This window comes from Salmo salar, chromosome ssa14, assembly GCF_905237065.1.
Source record: "Salmo salar chromosome ssa14, Ssal_v3.1, whole genome shotgun sequence".
Lineage (NCBI taxonomy): Eukaryota > Metazoa > Chordata > Actinopteri > Salmoniformes > Salmonidae > Salmo > Salmo salar.
Window position 1 is genome coordinate 30,918,648 of NC_059455.1, and position 22,199 is coordinate 30,940,846.

A 22,199-nucleotide genomic window follows, 5' to 3' on the forward strand; every position below is an offset into this window, starting at 1 on the left:
ACTGAAACACTGCACACATCATTTCCTTATAGAAGGAAAAGAATCAGAGGATAAGAATCAGAGGAAGGGGCCCCCTCAGAGAATAGTCTGAACTCAATGTATGAAAGCAGAAATTGGCAAAATGTCACATTCGGTTGTATATTGTATAGGTCAAAATAGTGTTGATTGTTTGGTATAAAGCTGAAAAGATTTCCCTGAAGGTATTGTGACATGATGAAGGATGTTGAAGAGACACAGATAATAGCTCCTCCCTCAATGTTGCTTTTTAGGTAAACCATAAGAGAGGAGACACACCAGAGCAACTGACCGTGGTGTGTGTCTCCTATTGGGGAGGGGGTAAAAGGGAATACATCAATATAGTAGCCTACATAAAACGTATCTGAGTAATTATTTTCTCTTATCATCCAAATGATTTGGTTGCATAACTGTCAGATAGGCTAGGTTATTAAAATGATGAGCATGTTGCTTTATTCTTCCTCCACATAATCATCCAATCGAATTACTCCCTCCCCCATCTCAAGTACAATTACGTGATATGTGACGTTGCAAAATGCGGAGGAGGGCGCTGGGCAGGGACCACTTGGACCAAAGAGGAATCAACGCGAGTTCATTTCAACGCAGAAACAACGCATTTAGTAGGCAGTGGACCCAGGCGCCTTGCCGAAGCCGAGCCCATTGTATGCGTTTGACAGAGCAGCCAAGGAAAACCGTTCGCTTAATTAAACCATTAAAAGGGACCGAATAGCCCAGAAAAGGAGTGTCTAGTGGTAGGCATTGCGGTTTGTGATCTCAGGAAAAGGGCAGGACACGGCCAAAGCGAAAGCGCCCAGTAGTAGCCCATCCTCCCACTATTGCTTATAACGGAAAATGAACCACATTCAAGTTGTGATAGTATGAATAAGAACCGCGTTTTGTTGCAATTGGTGACCAACTATTGATGCGTCTGTGCAATCTCGTTTTCAGACAACTAGCTAGTTCCCGCGGACTTCTTTTGATCACATCGTTTTTAAGTCCTAGAATAGGGGTCTATTCATTTGTTTTCCTATTGTAAAGACTTACTTGTTCAAACCAAGATGAATTTCCAATCGGGGTCGGTGTCCGGTATCGCGCAGCAGTCTCAACCAGCCATGCCCACCCCAGGCACGGTCCCAGCGCCCGTTCCTGTACCAGTACCCCAGTCCATCCCGTCCCAGTTCGGATCAGGATCATCCGGAGGCTCCGGGCAGGGTCAGTTCGGTTCGGGGACAGTATCAGGACAGGCTTCCCAGGCCAGCCAACAAGGCAACCAGCAGTTTGTTTTGTCCAACTCGGCAGCCATCCGGGCTGAGATCCATCGGTTCGAATCGGTCCACCCGAACATTTACTCAATCTACGACCTGATCGAACGCATCGATGACATGGCCCTGCAGAACCAGATCCGAGAACATGTGATCTCTATTGAAGGTGAGTAGGAGGGATAAAAGCTAGTGTGGTTCTCAGCAATTGTCACAAGTTGGCTACTTGCAATGTAACCCCCAAGTCGGTCATCTCCTCTGATGGGCAATGGCAACATGGTCTCCATAGAGGTAGTCTACAGCTCATTGTTTGGTGACAACAATCTCACTTTCTGGGGGGCTCAGCGCAGGAACCTCCTAGGAGGAGTTTAGGAAATAACATTGCAAATGCACTCATTCATTCATGCAAGGGCTAGCCTACTGTAATCTATGATACAGGCAGATGAATTAATATTTCATATGCCTGAATTTTCCGATGTCATGTGAGGTGAATAGAAAACCTTTTCTCAGTGCTCCTGTGTTGAACCACCATTTCTTTGTGGATTTCTTATTTTATTGCTTCTTATATAGGCACATCATAGAATATGCTCTACTAGTAGTGCTTATGACACAGTAGGCCTACACAGGGAGATGTACTTCACAGCTGAATAACAACAACAACATGCATGGATTTGCTGTACATTGCAATCTGAGTTCAGTAGCCTACAGATTTGCATAAAGACGCCTCACTGCAGCACACATTATTTCTCTCAAATACCAAGCAGTATCCCATATAACCTAACAGGAAGAACACCTATTTCTTAAAAGATGCCACTCAAACTGTACTCAGCATCACCTGTGACATAGTGGTTTAGATTCTGTACATCACACTTTCAGCTCTGGCGAGACACCTAGATGTAATGCACGTTTCCACCACCACTCTATCCATTTCCAAAGGTTTAATTAGGCTCATTGACTTAAATCCTCATTTGGATTTAGAGATTAATTCTCACACTCATGTTTAAGGATTTAAGATAAAGAGCTGCTCTAAGTGGTGGCAAAGTCTTGTGCTAACATCATGTGTTTACCAATGTATTTTGTTACTTGCATAGGAAACTGAAAGGAAAAGTAGTCAGAGTTCAAACCAGAGGGGGGGGGTGTATTAGTACCTGTAACATGAGCTGTTATGTAGTGAAATGACCCACACAGGTCGTTGTCATAAGAGGAACTGTGAACAAACCTAAGATGTAGGTCTATTGTGTGACCTTGTGAAAGCCAGTGGCTCACTTCCACCAACAGTGAATTCTCATGTCTCAGACAGTGTAACGTTACATTTAAAAAAAATGTAACTAGGCAGGTCAGTTAAGAACAAATTCTTATTTACAATGACCACCAAACCCAGACGACGCTGGGCCAATTGTGTGCTGCCCTATGGGACTCTCAATCACAGCCGGATGTGATACAGCCTGGATTCGAACCAGGGACTGTAGTGATGCCTCTTGCACTGAGATGCAGTGCCTTAGACCGCTGCGCTACTCGGGAGCTCTAACATAATAAATGCATTGGAGCAACACTATTATTCACAGGTATAAACTTATCAACAGAGCAGCAAGGGAACAGGTAGAATAGGTTGGAAAATCAGAAATCAATGTTTGTACCATTATGCTGACTTGCTGGAATGATGCTTACTGTATATTGAGTATACAAAACATTAAGAACAGCTGCTCTTTCCATGACGTAGACTGACCAGGTGAAAGCTGTGATCCCTTATTGATGTCACTTGTTAAAGCCACTTCAAGAGACAGGTTAAAGAAGGATTTTTAAGCCTCAAGACAATTGAGACATGGATTGTGTATGTGTGCCATTTCGTGGGTGAATGGGCAAGACAAAAAATGTATCTTTGAATGGGGTATGGTGGTAGGTGATAAACGCACCGGTTTATGTCAAGCACTGCAACGCTGTTGGGCTCAACAGTTTCCTGTGTGTATCAAGAATGCTCCACCACCCAAAGGACATCCAGCCAAGTTGACACAATTGTGGGAAGCGTTGGTGTCAACATGGGCCAGCATCCCTGTGGAACGCGTTCGACACCGTGTGTGTAACTCAATATTAGGAAGGTGTTCCTTTGTACACCCAGTGTATATGCAGTTGTATGGGTTTGATAACTATTGAGTAGAGGTTCAGTTAACATCATTTAAATATTAGGTACTCTGTGTTCTCACCAACTGGAACCATGTTTCCATCAGATTTAACCTCCAAGTTACAAACACTTCACTGATCTCTATGCAGTCTTTAAATGGCAGACAATGACCTCACTTTTTCTCAAGGCGTGTTTTAATAGATTCTGAGAAACTTCTTAGTAGCAGGTCTACTCAGGCGTGAGCCATTAGTGCTGAATGAGATATGTTCCCTTGATGTGGGTACATGATGAAGCCTGTGCCCTGTGCCTCGTACCATCATGACATTCACCGTGGTTGACACCGCAGTGTTGTTTCAGCGAATGGGGTTGATCCTGTAGTACTTGTCATGGATGTGTTAAGATAAAAGTCTCCTTTAAGGCTTTGAGGAATAGCACCGACTTGTTCTGATGCAAATTATTACATCATTTTCTCAATGAATGCGAGGCTTTATGCAATGGCTGAATATGGTAATACTAGAGTCTTTTATGTTGCCCCATTAAAAAATGCTGAATATTTGTTTTAATGAGGACGAGCAGTTTTCTGGTTCACTGCCAGATCGGAGTGTGTGTCACACAAATTAGGAAAAAACATTTTCCCTCTAAAATCTGATCATTTTAGATTGTTCAATTATACCAAAAAATTATTAGTCTGAAATTAAAGAGTTATTTTTCTTCCCCAGGCAAGGCAAGTTTTGTATTTGTTTTAGTGTTCCTTATGACGAAGTCCAATGCCCCAAAACGATGAACATCTATTTGTATTTTTTTCTCAGCAAGCTCCCCATTTTTAGATGCATCCATATTTGACATACCCTGTGTTTCAGCTCTCTTATTAATGTCCCCGTTGCAGAAAGCCTGAGGAGCTGCAACAGGAGACATTAGTGTAGTCGACTAGACTTCACCTGTACTGTAGGACTGCACGTTCCCCTTCGATCTTGCATCGTTGCAGTCTCTGTTGCTAAGAAACCAATGGCTCTCATGCCTTCAGTTGAAAATACTAGAGAGAGAAAAAAAAATCTATGCCAACAGAAAAATGCAGCCTCTGTCGAACTGTCGATCTTCTTCTGTGTGAATCGTTAGGGGTTTTACCCATTGGAAAACACCAACGATTCTTTGAGACAGATCATAGGGAGTAGGGATAATACTAGGTGAGGTTTCTCTTCTCACCACTCCCTTCACAGTAATGTTTGATATGCCAGGCAACAGTTGGTCTCAGCGAGCAAATTTACTGCAATCACATGGACCGAGACAAAGGAGCAGCAGGAGCTTGCTTTTTGTTGTGGGTGATCAATGTTTTATTGATTTTTAGAAAATACAGAATAACCAAGGCTTTTGACTGTCATACAAACAATGTAGTGCAGAAGACATGGTTTATAATGACCCTTTATTTAATATAAATGTTTTACCTTGTTTGTTTACAGATCACTGTCTGATATAACTGATTGAATATTGCCACATTTTCTGCTGTTGAGGAACATGACAAGCTATGAATGTGACTTTTTCACAACCGGTGTATTCATGTACCAAGCGTGTCAAAGGGAAGAACAAAATGTCCCATCTGTGAAAGATTCCATGCTAGGGTCCACCCTGACCACTTATGTAAGAGAAGTAAATAGATTTAGGTGGAACACTTAACATCAACCTCTCCAACCGGTGTGTCTCTTTTGGAGGGGTTAGGATCAAAGCAGAAGATGAATTTGGGTCAGTTTCTGGTTGTCAATAACTAAACATGACCAAATGGTTCCTTGTTCCTCACAGTATTACAGGATCGGATCGGTCGATCATTCAAATGTCCTCCATTTGACTTCTGGGCCTTGTTTCTTATCCAATTAAAAGAGGAGATTACTTATTCATTGTTTAATGTATCTTTAGTTAACTGATTATTTGTATTATGCTAATATTAAGCTGATAATCATTAAGCAAGATATGATATCAAATCAAAGTTTATTTGTCACGTGCGCTGAATACAACAGGTGAAGTAGACCTTATACTGAAATGCTTACTTACAGGCTCTAACCAACAGTGCAAAAAAGGTATTAGGTGAACAATAGGTAAGTAAAGAAGTAAAAGCAACAGTGAAAAATAAATAACAGTAGCGAGGCTATGACAGTAGCGAGGCTACTGTTGAGAAGCCTTTTTTGTCCTAGATTTGGCAGGCAGCTTAGCCCCAGTGATGTACTGGGCCGTACGTACAACCCTCTGTAGTGCCTTCCCTGTAGCTCAGTTGGTAGAGCATGGTGTTTGCAACGCCAGGGTTGTGGGTTCGATTCCCACGGGGGGCCAGCACAGAAAATAAATAAATAAATAAAATAAATAAAAAAATGTATGAAATGTATGCATTCACTACTCTAAGTTGCTCTGGATAAGAGCGTCTGCTAAAATGACTAAAATGTAAAAATGTAAAATGCTATATACAGGCACCAGTTAGTCGGGCTGATTGAGGTAGTATGTAGATATGGTTAAAGTGACTATGCATATATGATAAACAGAGTAGCAGCAGAGTAAAAAGAGGGGTTGGGGACACAGACAGACACACACACAATGCAAATAGTCCGGGTAGCCATTTGATTACCTGTTCAGGAGTCTTATAGCTTGGGGGTAAAAACTGTTGAGAAGCCTTTTTTGTCCTAGATTTGGCACTCTGGTACTGCTTGCCATGCGGTTGTAGAGAGAACAGTCTATGACTGGGGTGGCTGGGGTCTTTGACAATTTTTAGGGCCTTCTTCTGACACCGCCTGGTATAGAGGTCCTGGATGGCAGGCAGCTTAGCCCCAGTGATGTACTGGGCCGTACGTACAACCCTCTGTAGTGCCTTGCGGTCGGAGGCCATACCAGGCAGTGATGCAACCTGTCCGGATGCTCTTGACGTTGCAGCTGTAGAGCCTTTTGGGGATCTGAGGATCCATGCCAAATCTTTTTAGTTTCCAGAGGGGGAATAGGCTTTGTCGTGCCCTCTTCACGACTGTCTTGGTGTGTTTGGGCCATTCTAGTTTGTTGGTGATGTGGACACCAAGGAACTTGAAGCTCTCAACCTGCTCAACTACAGCCCCGTCAATGAGAATGGGTGCGTGCTCGTCCTCTTTTTCCTGTAGTCCACAATCATCTCCTTCGTCTTGGTTACGTTGAGGGAGAGGTTGTTATTCTGGCATCACCCGGCCAGGTCTCTGACCTCCTCCCTATAGGCTGTCTCGTCTTTGTCGGTGATCAGGCCTACCACTGTTGTCTACAAACTTAATGATGGTGTTGGAGTTGTGCCAGGCCATGCAGTCGTGGGTGAACAGGGAGTACAGGAGGGGACTGAGCACGCACCCCTGAGGGGCTCCAGTGTTGAGGATCAGCGTGGCAGATGTGTTGCTTCCTACCTTCACCACCTGGGGGCGGCCCGTCAGGAAGTCTAGGATCCAGTTGCAGAGGGAGGTGTTTCGTCCCAGGATCCTTAGCTTATTGAGGAGCTTTGAGGGTACTATGGTGTTGAACGCTGAGCTGTACTCAATGAATAACATTCTCACGTAGCTGTTCCTTTTGTCCAGGTGGGAAAGGGCAGTGTGGAGTGCAATAGAGATTGCATCATCTGTGGATCTGTTTGTGTGGTATGCAAATTGGAGTGGGTCTAGGGTTTCTGGGATAATGGTGTTGATGTGAGCCGTTACCAGCCTTTCAAAGCACTTAATGGCTACGGACGTGAGTGCTACGGGTCTGTAGTTATTTAGGCAGGTTGCCTTCATGTTCTTGGGCACAGGGACTATGGTGGTCTGCTTGAAACATGTTGGTATTACAGACTCAATCAGGAACATGTTGAATATGTCAGTGAAGACACCTGCTAGTTGGTCAGCACATGCCCGGAGCACACGTCCTGGTAATCTGTCTGGCCCCGCAGCCTTGTGAATGTTGACCTGTTTAAAGGTCTTACTCATGTCGGCTGCGGAGAGCGTGATCACAGTCATCCGGAACAGCTGATGCTCTCATGCATGCCTCAGTGTTGCTTGTCTGGAAAGCGAGCATGGAAGTGATTTAGCTCGTCTGGTAGGCTCGTGTCACTGGGCAGCTTGCAGCTGTGCTTCCCTTTTGTAGTCAAATAGTTTGCAAGCCCTGCCACATAAGACGAGCATCAGAGCCAGTGTAATACGATTCAATATTAGTCCTGTGTTGACGCTTTGCCTGTTTGATTGTTCATCGGAGGGCATAGCAGGATTTCCTATAAGCTTCCAGGTTAGAGTCCCGCACCTTGAAAGCGGCAGCTCTACCCTTTAGCTTAGTGCGAATATTGCTTGTAATCCATGGCTTCTGGTTGGGGTATGTACGTACACTCACTGTGGGGACGACATCCTCGATACACTTATTGGTAAAGCCAGTGACTGTGGTTTACTCCTCCAATGCCATCGGAAGAATCCCGGAACATGTTCTTGTCTGTGCTAGCAAAACAGTCCTGTAGTTTAACCTCTTGGGGCTAGGTGGGACGCTAGCGTGCCACCCGTGGTGCACTCCATCAACAGCAGGTGCATTTCAAGAGCGGCAAATTTGAATCCAAATAAATGTCAAAATTCAAATTTTTCAAAAATACAACTATGTTACACCATTTGAAAGATAAACATCTCCTTAATCTAACCACGTTTTACGATTTCAAAAAGGTTTTACGGCGAAAGCATAAATTTAGAGTATGTTAGGACAGTACATTTACAAGAGTTGTGTGTAATGTTTTGTCAAGTCAAAGACAGGGTCACCAAAACCATAAAACCAGCTAAAATGATGCACTAACCTTTTACAATCTCCATCAGATGACACTCCTAGGACATTATGTTAGACAATGCATGCATTTTTAGTTCTATCAAGTTCATATTTATATACAAAAACAGCGTTTTACTATGGCATTGATGTTGAGGAAATCGTTTCCCTCCAATAACCGGCAGTCAAGTCAGCGTCAGAAATTAAATAATTAAAATTAGAAAACATTGGTAAAATATTATATTGTCATTTAAAGAATTATAGATTTACATCTCTTGAACGCAATCAACTTGCCAGATTTAAAAATAACCTTACTGGGAAATCACACTTTGCAATAATCTGAGCACTGCGCCCAGAAAAATACGCGTTGCGATACAGACTAGACGTCATGTTGGGGAGATCTAAAATCGAAAATACTATGTAAATAATCCATTACCTTTGATTCTCTTCATCAGATGTCACTTCCAGGTATCACAGGTCCATAACGAATGTAGTTTTGTTCAAAAAAGCTCATCATTTATGTCCAAAAATCTCCGTCTCGTTAGCACATGATGTAAGCCAGCCGGACTTTCGTCATGAACGAGGGGAAAAAATATATTTCCGTTCGTTCGAACATGTCAAACGTTGTATAGCATAAATCATTAGGGCCTTTTTTAACCAGAACATGAATAATATTCAAGGTGGACGAATGCATACTCTTTTATAACGTATTGGAACGAGGGTACCCAACATGAACTAGCGCGCCAGGTGTCTAATGGGACATCACCGTTCCATGGCTCTTGTTCGGTCAGATCTCCCTCCAGAAGACTCAAAACACTTTGTAAAGGCTGGTGACATCTAGTGGAAGCAATAGGAAGTGCCAAAATATTCCTAAACCCCTGTGTTTTTCAATGGGATAGGTTTAAAGTCAATACAACACATCAGGTATCCACTTCCTGTCAGAAAATGTCTCAGGGTTTTGCCTGCCAAATGAGTTCTGTTATACTCACAGACACCATTCAAACAGTTTTGGAAACTTTAGAGTGTTTTCTATCCATATATAATAAGTATATGCATATTCTAGTTACTGGGTAGGATTAGTAACCAGATTAAATCGGGTACATTTTTTTTTATCCAGACGTGCAAATGCTGCCCCCTAGACCCAACAGGTTAACATCTGCTTCATCTGACCACTTTTTTTATAGACCGAGTCACTGGTTCTTCCTGCTTTAATTTTTGCTTGTAAGCAGGAATCAGGAGGATGGAATTGTGGTCGGATTTACCAAATGGAGGGCGAGGGAGAGCTTTGTACACGTCTCTGTGTGTGGCGTACAGGTGATCTAGAATTTTTTTTTTCCCCCTTTGGTTGCACATTTAACATGTTGATAGAAATTAGGTAGAACTGATTTAAGTTTCCCTGCATTAAAGTCTCCGGCCACTAGGAGCGCCGCCTCTGGGTGAGCGGTTTCCTGTTTACTTATTTCCTTATACAGCTGACTGAGTGCGGTCTTAGTGCCAGCATCTGTCTGTGGTGGTAAATAAACAGCCACGAAAAGTATAGCTGAAAACTCTCTTGGCAAATAGTGTTGTCTGCATTTTATCACATGATACTCTACTTCAGGTGAGCAAAATCTAGAGACTTTCTTAGATTTCGTACACCAGCTGTTGTTTACAAATATGCACAGACCACCCACCCTCGTCTTACCGGAGTGTGCTGTTCTATCCTGCCGGTGCAGCGTATATCGCGCTAGCTGAATATCCATGTCATCATTCAGCCACGATTCTGTGAAACATAAGATATTACAGTTTTTTTATGTACTTTTGGTAGGATATTTGTGATCGTACCTCGTCTAATTTATTGTCCAATGATTGCAAGTTGGTTATATTACATTCCCTTTGTGTAATTGATTTGTTTTAAAGAGCGGGGACACTGACCATTCAGATAAAATACATAATCTCAGATGTGACTGAGATTTTTATAGGTCAAAGGCTGGGAAGAGAGGCTTGTTATTTTTTAAACAGTAGTGTCATTCACACCGCATAGCCTCAATGGAATCACCAGTAGGCCGGATTTGAATGAGGGCACGCCTGCTTTAGGAAGAAAACTCTTTTGGGTTAGCTGTGAAAAGTGTAAAAGTGAAATCTAGATCAGTGTGATACAGAAGCAGCTCCTCTCCGATTTATTTCTGTGTTATATTTAGCCAGTCATTCCAATGAGGACCGGGGTAGTGTTCCATTAACAAGACTGCTTGCCTTGGGAATATGGCTTGTTTCATTTGGTGATGAAGGCTGTTGTAATTGTTACCCTCATTTATGTTTTTACGTTCAACTTTTACAGTTCAGTATGGAAAATATTTGACTGTCAATCTTGACTTAACCTAACCCAGCTTTCTTCTATAGAATCTCAGATTTTCAATGTTTTAGTATATGAGGTGTCTTAAGATGGCGTAGTTGTACAGTAATAAACACAACTGACGTCTGAGTGTTGTAATAAACTGCTGTTTATATAATCTTAACATCTGTTCATCGTTTGTTTGATTATTACTATTCATGTACCTCTATGCGTGTTGTTTCAAACTCCCGTTGGCTTCAAGGGACTCACCCAGACACTAACCAATGTCATGGACAGGCCGGTGGCCTTACCTCCTGAACCCACAGCTGCCCCAGGTAGTGATGCAATATGGGGATCTCGAGCATGGGCTAACAAGCCTGCACTCACTTCAGTATTGAGTCCAGCACAATGGCACATTGTGTACAGAAAATGCTAGAAGAGACAACACAGAGGAGACGAAGACAGCGGGATAGAGGGAGAGAGAGACAGCGGGAGAGAGGGGAAGACACAGGGGAGCCCAGCCTGCTGCCAGAGTGCGGCACATAACATAAGCTGTCCTCTGGCACAAGCAGCCTGCCTAAACACTACGCATCCCTCCTTTAGTCAATTACCATAGTGAACGTAACCTCTCTAGAGGCCCATAAGAACGTAGTGAAGACGTTGCGTTTTTCCTTTTTGCAGATTTTTCCTCTACCCTTGAAATGAGAATGAAATGATTAACTTTGTCATATTCAGTGATGGCGATTATTTATGTGGGGTTATGGCAAGTGCTGTTTGCATTCTCAATTCTCTCACAGTGTTAAACACACTGCCCATCAGACTGATAATTAAGCAGTAAGGCATGCTCCTATGGATTTGGTTTCTCCTCTGGTAGTATGGACAAAGTGGTCTGTGTGCCCCAATTAAGGCACCTGTTTCTCCTTTTCACTTACTTTGCACTTGCAAATAACCTTCAGTCATCCACAAAAAAAACAGTTTTAGGCCCACACCGTTGAGCGGAAATTGAAGTTAGTGTTTTCTGCACAGGAGCTCTGCTAGGTGGTGGATCGATATTATGGAGGCTAGTATAAGATGTGTGGGTGTAGTGAATAGTTTTTTTCTGGATACTGGTGGGATATAACGTCCACAGGTATTGATCAGTACGGAGCATCCTTGTCAAAGCCAAGGCACTGCTGCTACTAGTGTATAAAGAAAACCAGTCCAGTATATTTCAGTTTGTCATCACTGAACCAGTCATTTTACCAGGGAGTGGAGTGAAAGAGTCAGTCAACCCCACCATCTGCGTCTCTTATGAAGTGTTTTAATGTGGAATGTGTTTATAGAGTAGCTGGGAGACTGTTTGCTGGCTCTAAATCTGTACCAAAGTAGAGCCTGACGTATAAATACATCTGCCTGCCACACTAGGACAACCTGAAATAAACCTGCAGCTTGTTGGATTTCTCATGTATTCAACCTCTGAGAGGAGCACAAACTGGAACAAAACACCGTCCGTCATCTTTAGATCACTGGAAGTACAATAGAAATTTTCGCTTTTGTTTCTCTGACATTTGACTATTTATTTTGACACCAACAGTTTTGAATTTGAAATGTTATTTTGTAAATGGACACATTTTCTTTCTTGTTTTAAGGAAGAGGAAAACAAAACCCACAATGCACCTCGTTACGATAGTGTTGACTGGAAGATGGTAACTGTATGCTCTAAAGAATGTGACCGCAAAGCTTCCTTTTTCTTCAAAGAGATGTAGAGTGCCACATATCCCCAGTCCTTCTTTCATGTGAACCAACAAAGATTGGAGTGAACACCTGTAAGGTGTATGAAGCCATCATGCCTGTCACCCTTGTGGGGATTGGCTCATTCTACAAAGTGTTCTCTACTGTTGCTTTTAACTTTCACTTTAGAGAAAAAAAATACTAGATCTACGCCAGCAACTGAATATCGACCAACCTAGCAGCACAATGTTGATTTTTCTGGAGAGAAAACAATAACATTTAAGACCATTCATCTATGTTGAATCTTAGAGAACTGTCAAAGATCCTCTTAATCGTTTTTTCCCATCGAGCCCAGCCTATTGTAACATTTAATCATTTAATATGGGAGTACAGTAAGAGCCTTTCCCCCAAGCCTTGACAGATGCATGGGTGGCAGTTGATATGGCGATTGCACACGCCTCGCTCTCCGTGTCAAAAGCCCCTTTGTCCCGTCGTTACTCCATACGATTTCACGGCATCAAAATGCTCATTACATTCATCCCTATTCAGATGAGTTCCAACATTCTTTCTGACCTCTGACCCCCACAGTTGTCAGGGATGTGCCAAGCGGCAAAGCCAATCACAGGGCATGAATGTGTCTGTGAGGTCGCGGTAGGGCTGCCTGTGTGCACTATGCAGTCAGTATCTCTGTGGCTCTGTCGTCCCCTCAGTACTCTCTGCACAAGGCCATTACTGCATAGGTCTTAGTGAATAATGTGATGCAATACTCCCTCCACAGTAGAATGTCCTCCATTGTTTTGTTGAACAAAGGCTTTCTCTCCCATTGATGGACAGTTTTATTTTAATTAGATTTTTTTTTGATAATTTTTTTTTTGACTGTAGAGGGTTGTGGAGAATTGTAAAACACTTGAAAAGCTTTTTTGAGACATGTTTCCATCTACTCCATGTCTATGGTAAAATATGATCACACCAGGACTACAAGCGTAATGAATGTGGAGAGGAGCTCTGTGTTACTCCATTCAAAGTGAGTGTTACTCCATTCAAAGTGAGTGTGATCTTCACAATTACTGTTAGTGATACATCATGATGAGAAATGTTCCTCTAGAAATTCTGTAGAAGGCTTGTCCTTTCAGCACTATCTCTCTGTGCTCTATATAAACAAATAGAACGATAATTGATCTTCACTTGATACCTGTAATTACCTTGTCACCAAAGTTTCGCAGTGGTCAAAATAATTTGATGTGTTTTCTCAACCTGGCTGTGTTCTATCCGTCCTGATCACATGTCTCTCCTGCCCTAGTGAGGCTGGGCCTGCAAGCAGATGGCCACTGACAGAGGAAGGGAAGGGGTGTTGGAAAGCAGTCATTTTTATATTTTTTATTTCACCTTTATTTAACCAGGTAGACCAGTTGAGAACAAGTTCTTATTTACAACTGCGACCTGGCCAAGATAAAGCAAAGCAGTGCGACAAAAACAACACAGAGTTACACATAAACAAACGTACAGTCAATAACATACACACACATTTTTGTATTGCTATCCTTGTGGGGACAAAATAGTTGATTCCCATCCTATTTCCCCTAACCCTAAATCTAACCTTAACGCCAAACCCCTTACCCTAAAAATATACCTAAAACTAACCCCACTTGTCCGAATTGTCCTTGTTTTACTATCCTTGTGAGGACTTCTGGTACCCATAAGGATAGTTAAACAAAAACACACAGGGTCTCTGGAAGGGAAGGGGCTCTGATTAGGCACTGACGGAGGGAGTGAAAGGCTCCAGGCCTCCAAGCCTGCCAGCAGTCCCATGTCTCACTGTGTGGAGATCTTGACAGGTTGGGGATGGACGTGCTGTGGGGTTAGGCTGAACCACAGGGCTCTACTTTACTCAGCCTCTCTGAAGAGAACCTTCAGACTGTGACATTCCTTCCCTTTCCCTCAAGGCCCACCACGTTTTCCTCCTTGATTAGAAAATGCTGGATAAGGGAAACCGAGACGGAAGGTGGCATATGCGGGGCCATAATGTAGAGTAGTATCATGACCGCATGGGCTAACCTGGTGCTGGTTATTACCTTGGAGTCAGGAGTCTGAGTCTGTATCTCCCACTCCTTGAAAGCTAATTGGGAACGTCTATTTAAGGGTTGGAGTCCAGGCTGTGGAACTGGGATATTAAATATAATTTCTTAAATAGCAATTCTAGCACAAGGCCATGTCACAGTTCTTGTGCATCAGTCACTTCTCAAGGACATTTGTGGACAGTTTTGAGTGCTGCCATGCCATCAAAAGGGCAATGAATAGCTGGTGGAGTTGTTTTGATGAGTTATGTTGAAGGATGTGAATGGGTTTCTTTGAGGGGTAATGTTCTTCGAGTGTCTTATTGCTCCCTTCACTGCCAGCATTACTAACACCTCAGTGCAGTTGAGTGTGCCGCACGGATTTCCGAAAAGGTCTGCTCTCATTGCCATGAAATGATAAATCTGTTTTCCACCAGAAAGTATAGAGCCAATAGGACTTCCACTTTCTGCAATACTGGCAAAATCACGTGGCATATTTGGTCTTTTGGTATAGTTTTCTAGGTTAAATGTGTTGATAATATGGTATAATCCCCAACATTTTGTTTTCTTCATGCTCTTGAAATAGAATTAGATGATAATACACTGAACAAAAATATAAACGCAACATGGAACAATTTCAAAGATTTTACTGAGTTACAGTTCATATAAGGAAATCAGTCAACTGAAATGCATTAGGCTCTAATCTATGAATATCACATGACTGGGAATGCATGTATTTAAAAAAAAAAAAAGTTGGGGTGTGGATCAGAAAACCAGTCAGTATCTGGTGTGACCACCATTTGCCTCATGCAGCACGACACATCTCCTTCACATAGAGATGATCATTCTGTTGATTGTGGCCTGTGGAATGTTGGCCCACTCCTCTTCAATGGCTGTGCAAAGTTGCTGGATATTGGTGGGAACTGGAACATGCTGTCGTACACATCGATCGAGTATCCTAAACATGCTCAATGGTTGACATGTCTGGTGAGTATGCAGGCCATGGAAGAACTGGGACATTATCAGCTTCCAGGAGTTGTTCACAGATCTTTGCGACATGAGGCTGTGCATTACCATGCTGAAACATGAGGTAGTAGCAGTGGATGGTCTTCCAGATCGCATCACAGTATCTCAGTACATTTAAAATGCAATTGTGTTTATCCGTAGTTTATGCGTGCGCATACCATAATCCCACTGCCACCATGAGGCAGTCTGTTCACAATGTTGACATCAGCAAACCACACGACTCCATACATGCTGTCTACCATCTGCCCGGTACAGTTGAAACCGGGATTAATCCGTGAAGAGCACACTTCTCCAGCGTGCCAGTGGCCATCAAAGGTGAGCATTTTCCCCAGTTACGACACTGAACTGCAGTCAAGACCCTGGTGAGGACGACGAGCACGGAAATGAGCTTCCCTGAGACGGTTTGACAGTTTGTGCAGAAATTCTTCAGTTGTGCATAGGGCTGTTGCGGTGACTGCGTTACCGCCACACTGGCATTCATGACCACAGTAAAATTCTATTTGACCGTTGAATCATGGTAATCTCATTTTTATGCACTCTGGACATGTTAGTAGTACCCAACATCAGGTCGCTAATGGCCTTGTACTCAGGGCTCTATTGTCCCTCTAACCAGTCTCGTGCTTTTAAAACTCACCTCACTGTGATTGATACATTTGAAAACTTCAACAGGTTGAAACTGAGTGGGGGAAAAAATTGTCATTGTGGATGTTTCAAAGCCTAACACAACGAAATGGAGAGGTTTTTCTAAGGTGACGATGAATTCAAAACTTTTATATGCATATTAGAGCTAATGTATAGGCTTATATGAAAACAATTCTGAATTAAAATGTTTGTGCCTTTATTCAATGCATAGCCTACCACATTACAGAAGGCAGAAAAACATACAAAAACCCCCCTGATTTAAGAGATCTTTGGTATGTAATTGGTCTAGCCTAAATTAAACAGATTCAGTTCGCCACCATATTAGTGCCTTTTGATTTTGAATAGCCCAGTAATAGGGCTTTTTTTTTTATACAGTATTTTCATAATTAATAGGCTGACACATTACCTTTTGGCTACAGAATCTCACCATTGTGCATTTCCATCTTCTCTCCTTCATTCCTTTCTCCAGTGCGCAGAGAGAGGGGCTGTCAACAGTTTAATGAAACATGTTTCGTTGTGACAACCTGCTACTATCGACGTTCCCGAACAGATGTAACTTTATTTCCCAAATGAAGCGCTGGATAGCTGCAGGAACAGGTTTGGAGAGCCCATGGCATACAGTTAGGGCAGAATTTCACCGGTTGCACAGTGAGATAACCGGAGTAGCCTATCTGACATGGGACTAATCAGTGGGAAAATGGCCTCCAATCACTATTCAAGTGCAAACAGATGTATTTTTTTCTCTTGCCACTGTTCGTGCCCATTTGATAATGGGACATTCTAAATCTAAACTAATTTGACATATTAGTAAAGACAAGATTAAATTGAGAATAGTCTGATGGGTGACATAATGATCACTTGAATAGAGCTGGAGAGAACAGCGTGTGCAGCCTGAGGCAAGGAACAGAGCGCAAGCATTTCTTGCAACTTTCACAAATCAATAGCCTTTAGTCGCATCATGCAGCCCATATATCTTTTGATTTCGAAGGCATTCTATCATTTACAATTAAAGTTGCCAAATAACGCTAAATCTAGCATATAGGAGCTGTTTCAATTGATCACTTTTACACTCAACATAGCCATTTCATATGCACACTCTCCTCCGGAATGAGGAAAATGTCCTTTCTATTTTATTCAGCTAAATTCATTATAATCTTCTTACTATAAAATAATGACATGGTACTTATAAGCATAATGCCATTGTACTTCTAAGCATATCTTGCCTGCTAAAGGAACAAGCCTACAGCCTATGGCATGGTGCCTAGCCATATAACATACAGTACACCAACTCATATTCTATTCTTCTGAAATACATTTTCTTCATGTTTCTTTAGACCTGCCTAAATAAATAATGGATTTATTGTGACGGTGTATATCCAATAGATTTATTCAAGTTTTTTACATGTAGATGTTCCAAAGTTGTGAATCAGCAGCTTGTCTGTGTGGAGGCCTGGAGATGCTAAATGTGTTTGCATGACCATAACGGCTGACAAAATGTCATGACTGCCACAGCCCTAGTTGTGCAAACCCACAGTTTCATCAGCTGTCCGGGTGGCTGCTCTCTGACGATCCCACAGGTGACGAAGCCGGATGTGGAGGTCCTGGGCTGGTGTGGTTACACATGGTCTGCGGTTGTGAGGCTGTAGATGGTAGAGAAATGGTTATGGCTTATGGTAGAGAAATTAACATTCAATTCTTTAGGAACAGCTCTGGTGGACATTCCTGCAGTCAGCATGCCAATTGCCTGCTCCTTCAACTTGAGACATCTGTTGGATTGTGTGACTAAACTGCTAATTTTAGTGGCCTTTTATTGTTCCCAGCACAAGGTGCATCTGTGTAATAATCATGCTGTTTAATCGGCTTCTTGGTATGCCATACCTGTCAGGTGGATGGATTATCTTGGTAAAGGATAAATTCTCACTAACAGGGATGTAAACACATTTGTGCACAACATTTGAGCGAAATAAGCTTTTTATGCGTTTGTAACATTGCTGGGATTTTATTTCAGCTCATGAAACATGGGACCAACACTTTACATGTTGCGTTGTATATTTTTGTTCAGTGTACGTAACACAACACACAGATCGCTATTCTCATGGAATTTATATTTTTTTTAATATATATATATATATATATATATATATATATATATATATATATATATATACTGTAGTTGCTCTTGGTTGTAGTTTTTCTGAGGCAAGTATCACTATACTATATTATATAACACAACAAGCATATACATTTTCCTGTCATTTTAATATATTGTTTAACGGAACACAACAAGCATATCTGCTTTCTAGTAGTGTAGATGTTCTTGGTGGTTTTACTGAGGCAAGTCAGTTGTCAATAGAGCTTGTTTAATGCGTCAGAGTTATCGCCTCTGTCCTACATTTCTGGTGTAGATGTCATTATGTTGAAGGCTAGCAGCCAGCTCTGTGACCCTGTGTACACTGCCTTCAAAGGACTTCCGTTGGAAACATGCCAAGTAGGAGCAACTAACTACAAACGCACACAAACTGTTTCTTTTAGAGCTATTTTTCCACCAACTTTAGATAAATGACAGTAAAAGTAGAAACATTGCAAACAACATCAAAAATGTGGACTCTGTAACCTATGCATAACAGGTCATTCTCTTAGATATTTATATTGAGAATGTAAACTTAGAGGCACAAAGGTCATACCCCCAAAACATGCTAACTTCTCACCATTACCAATAACAGGAGGTTAGCATGTTTTGCGGGTATGATATTTATGCCTCTAACTTTCTCACTAATCATTATTTTTACGTATTATTCAGGATTATCCGTAATCATGGTAGCATCCACATTAATGTAGAAGTGTTCATAAATATATTCTCATTTATAATAAAAGTGACTCGAATGACACAATACATTATTTACCATTCATTTTCTATTGGGCACAAAATAATCTAAACATAAACCAAACAAAATGCAAATGCATCCATCAAGTTTGTAAAGTTACAATCTTAACGTAGTGGTTTTTGTGTTAGAAATATGGGACCAAATACTAAACTTTTGACCATATTAATACACAATAAGGGAATTTGTGACACCTTCAAATGGGGGGGGTGTATGAAAATACTGTAAGATAAAAGGTGATGTTCTTTACAATATGCAACATTTGATCTCAAATCCAAAATACTGGAGTATAGAGTGAAATTAAGTTTTAGCTTCACTGTCCAAATAAATACGGAGGGAAGTGTTGATGTTTTGGGGGTTCCGTCCATGCATTGTTTATCACAACAGTAGAGGTAAGACTCATTTTAATAGAGTGCCTGTCTAATGGACCATTTCTAAAAGGAAATACAGCAGAGGGAACTATAATATGACCCCATTCCGGTTTATTCCCACATTTCCTGCGTTCCCTGATGGGAATAACCCAAAGCTGTTCATTCCACTCCACTCCCCCTGGCCCTGATCTGGGACCCGTGTCATGTGGTGTAGTATGTGAACCATGTGTGTAACTACGACCCAGGAAGGAACACATACACCACTGGCAGCCATTTTGGACCCCACCTTTGAAGTAGTTTCCAGGCTGGTCATTCATCTGTTGGCATGGGGAGGGTGACTGGTATGGGCCAGGGCACGGACAAGCTCCAAGCCGTGAGGAGGTTTTTGTTAGTTTCCTGTCTAGGTCGGTCTTGGCTGGATGTGGTTCAGTTGGTTTTATGTCCCTACTGAACTGTGCCTTTGTTGGGTTTGACTTTTTTGGCCCTGGCTTGAGCTTGAATAGATGCTGACACTTTTGTTTGTTCTGTAAATCCTAATGGAGGCCTTTAGTTGGTTTTAGTGGTCTGTAAAAGAGCATTGTGATGCAAACCAGTACGCTAGTATCCTGGAGTTTCCTTATTCCAACACTTTGGTTGGTGACACTTTCTATGGCCAATTTATATGTACAATATTTGTGGCACAAAGACTATACCCACATTGATAACATATTTCACAGAGGACGCATATAACATCATAAACATGCTATAAGCATTCATTAGAGCTCATACCCCCCCAACAAGATCCTAGTGTATGCGTTACTGCACCCATAATGCATTACACACAGGTGGTTTTGTAGAAAATATTTTTCTTTGTATTCTAAGCCATTATATCCTAACAATTCCAAAGATCCATTGGTTAAAGTGGACAGTATCACATAGCACTGAGAGACCCTGCTCTGTTTTAAACAAGTAGACCCTAACGGAAAAACTACAACATATTTTTCAAGGGGAAGAACCAAATGTCCTGAAATTATTATAAATAAAAGCACCACCAAGAAATAAAAGCAAGGCTATAAGAAGCACCAGAAGGCAGATGTGAATAAGGAATGGAGACAACTTGTGTTGCATCCTGAGTTATTAATATGAATGACCTGTTCCTCAATAGCCTGCCGGGTTGGTTAGGAAAGCGGTTACTATAGAGAGTTGGGCACAGGAAGGTCATCCTAACGCTGCATTGCCGAGCAGCCATGTCATACACACAGACCGACTCCATTCTAATTACACCTCATCCAAAATGTTGTCATGCTCTGAGGTGGAACTTCCAATGCAAAACTTAATATGACACAACCTGAGATGAAATGTAGGCATATTTTCTCCGTGGAGAGGCAAGTAGCCTAGTGGTTAGAGCATTAGGTCAGTAACTGAAAGGTTGCTGGATCGAATCCCCGAGCTGACAAGGTAAACATCTGTCGTTCTGCCCCTGGACAAGGCTGTTAACCCACTGTTCCTAGGTAGGCCGTCATTGTAGATAAGAATTTGTTCTTAACTGACCTGCATAGTTAAATAAATGTCAAAAAAAAATAAAAAATAATATGCTAACTCCCCTTTCATTTTGAAGAAAAAGACTTAAGCTCAAGGCTCAACCAGACATTTTTATATCTGCATCAGGAACAGTTTTTATGATAAGGTGTTCCTCAGTGGCTGTGTGAGTGAGGGAGAGCTGGCAGAAAAAGTGCAGTGATCAGCAGGCCAGGCAGAAAAAAGCTCTCAGAAGATGAGCTCTCCTCTTTTCTGCCATCTCTCTCTCTCACACACACAGGGGCAAACGGCTAGCCTCACAGAAAATACTGTAAGGTTAAATAAAAAAGAGAATTATGACACTTGCGTTACCATACAGTACAGCTCAGAGTCTACTCTAGTACAGCTCAGAGTCTACTCTAGTACAGCTCAGAGTCTACTCTAGTACAGCTCAGAGTCTACTCTAGTACAGCTCAGGGTCTACTCTAGTACAGCTCAGGGTCTACTCTAGTACAGCTCAGGGTCTACTCTAGTACAGCTCAGAGTCTACTCTAGTACAGCTCAGAGTCTACTCTAGTACAGCTCAGAGTCTACTCTAGTACAGCTCAGAGTCTACTCTAGTACAGCTCAGAGTCTACTCTAGTACAGCTCAGAGTCTACTCTAGTACAGCTCAGTCAGAGTCTACGCTAGTACAGCTCAGTCAGAGTCTACGCTAGTACAGCTCAGTCAGAGTCTACGCTAGTACAGCTCAGAGTTTACTCTAGTACAGCTCAGGGTCTACTCTAGTACAGCTCAGGGTCTACTCTAGTACAGCTCAGGGTCTACTCTAGTACAGCTCAGGGTCTACTCTAGTACAGCTCAGAGTCTACACTAGTACAGCTCAGAGTCTACGCTAGTACAGCTCAGAGTCTACGCTAGTACAGCTCAGAGTCTACGCTAGTACAGCTCAGTCTACTCTAGTACAGCTCAGGGTCTACTCTAGTACAGCTCAGGGTCTACTCTAGTACAGCTCAGAGTCTACTCTAGTACAGCTCAGGAACAAGTGGTGCCATAACCCTTAGGGTTGGGGAAATTGGACTGTATTGGTCAAAAGATTTGGCTTTGGTTTGTGCATGAAGACAATGGGGCCCTTTTCATCTCAATTTGCAAGATATTTTGTTAGGAATTGGCTCAATTAGCCACCACTGTCTTGTCTTTCGTCTTCTCTGAATGTGTAATTTGGGAGAGGGCTCAAGAGTTTGCCTGCTGTGTGTGTGGTTAGTTGGGGTGGAGAGAACACCATTAACACTTATAGTATTTGTACAGAGCCTTGGAGCTCTGGCATATATTTACATTTAAGTAATTTAGCAGACACTCTTATCCAGAGCGACTTACAGTAGTGAATGCATACATTTCTTTCTCGGTACTGGTCCCCCGTGGGAATCGAACCCACAACCCTGGCGTTGCAAACACCATGCTCTACCAACTGAGCCACACGGGACCACTGGTACCATTGGTGACGGAGGTTGAACAACATGAGCCTCCTCTGTCCATGCAAATACTGAGTATCAAGGT

At 42.2% G+C, this 22,199-nt stretch overlaps 1 protein-coding gene across 1 annotated transcript in view; it reads left to right on the forward strand.

Moving 5' to 3' along the window:
• Nucleotides 1-578: 578 nt before the first annotated feature.
• Nucleotides 579-22,199, forward strand: part of LOC106569352 (arf-GAP with GTPase, ANK repeat and PH domain-containing protein 3) — a 300,794-nt gene continuing 279,173 nt past the window's right edge. The window contains exon 1 of the mRNA XM_045694203.1: nt 579-1,443. Coding sequence (XP_045550159.1) covers nt 1,074-1,443 — 370 coding nt within the window. The 5' untranslated portion in view covers nt 579-1,073. The remainder of the gene's footprint in view (nt 1,444-22,199) is intronic.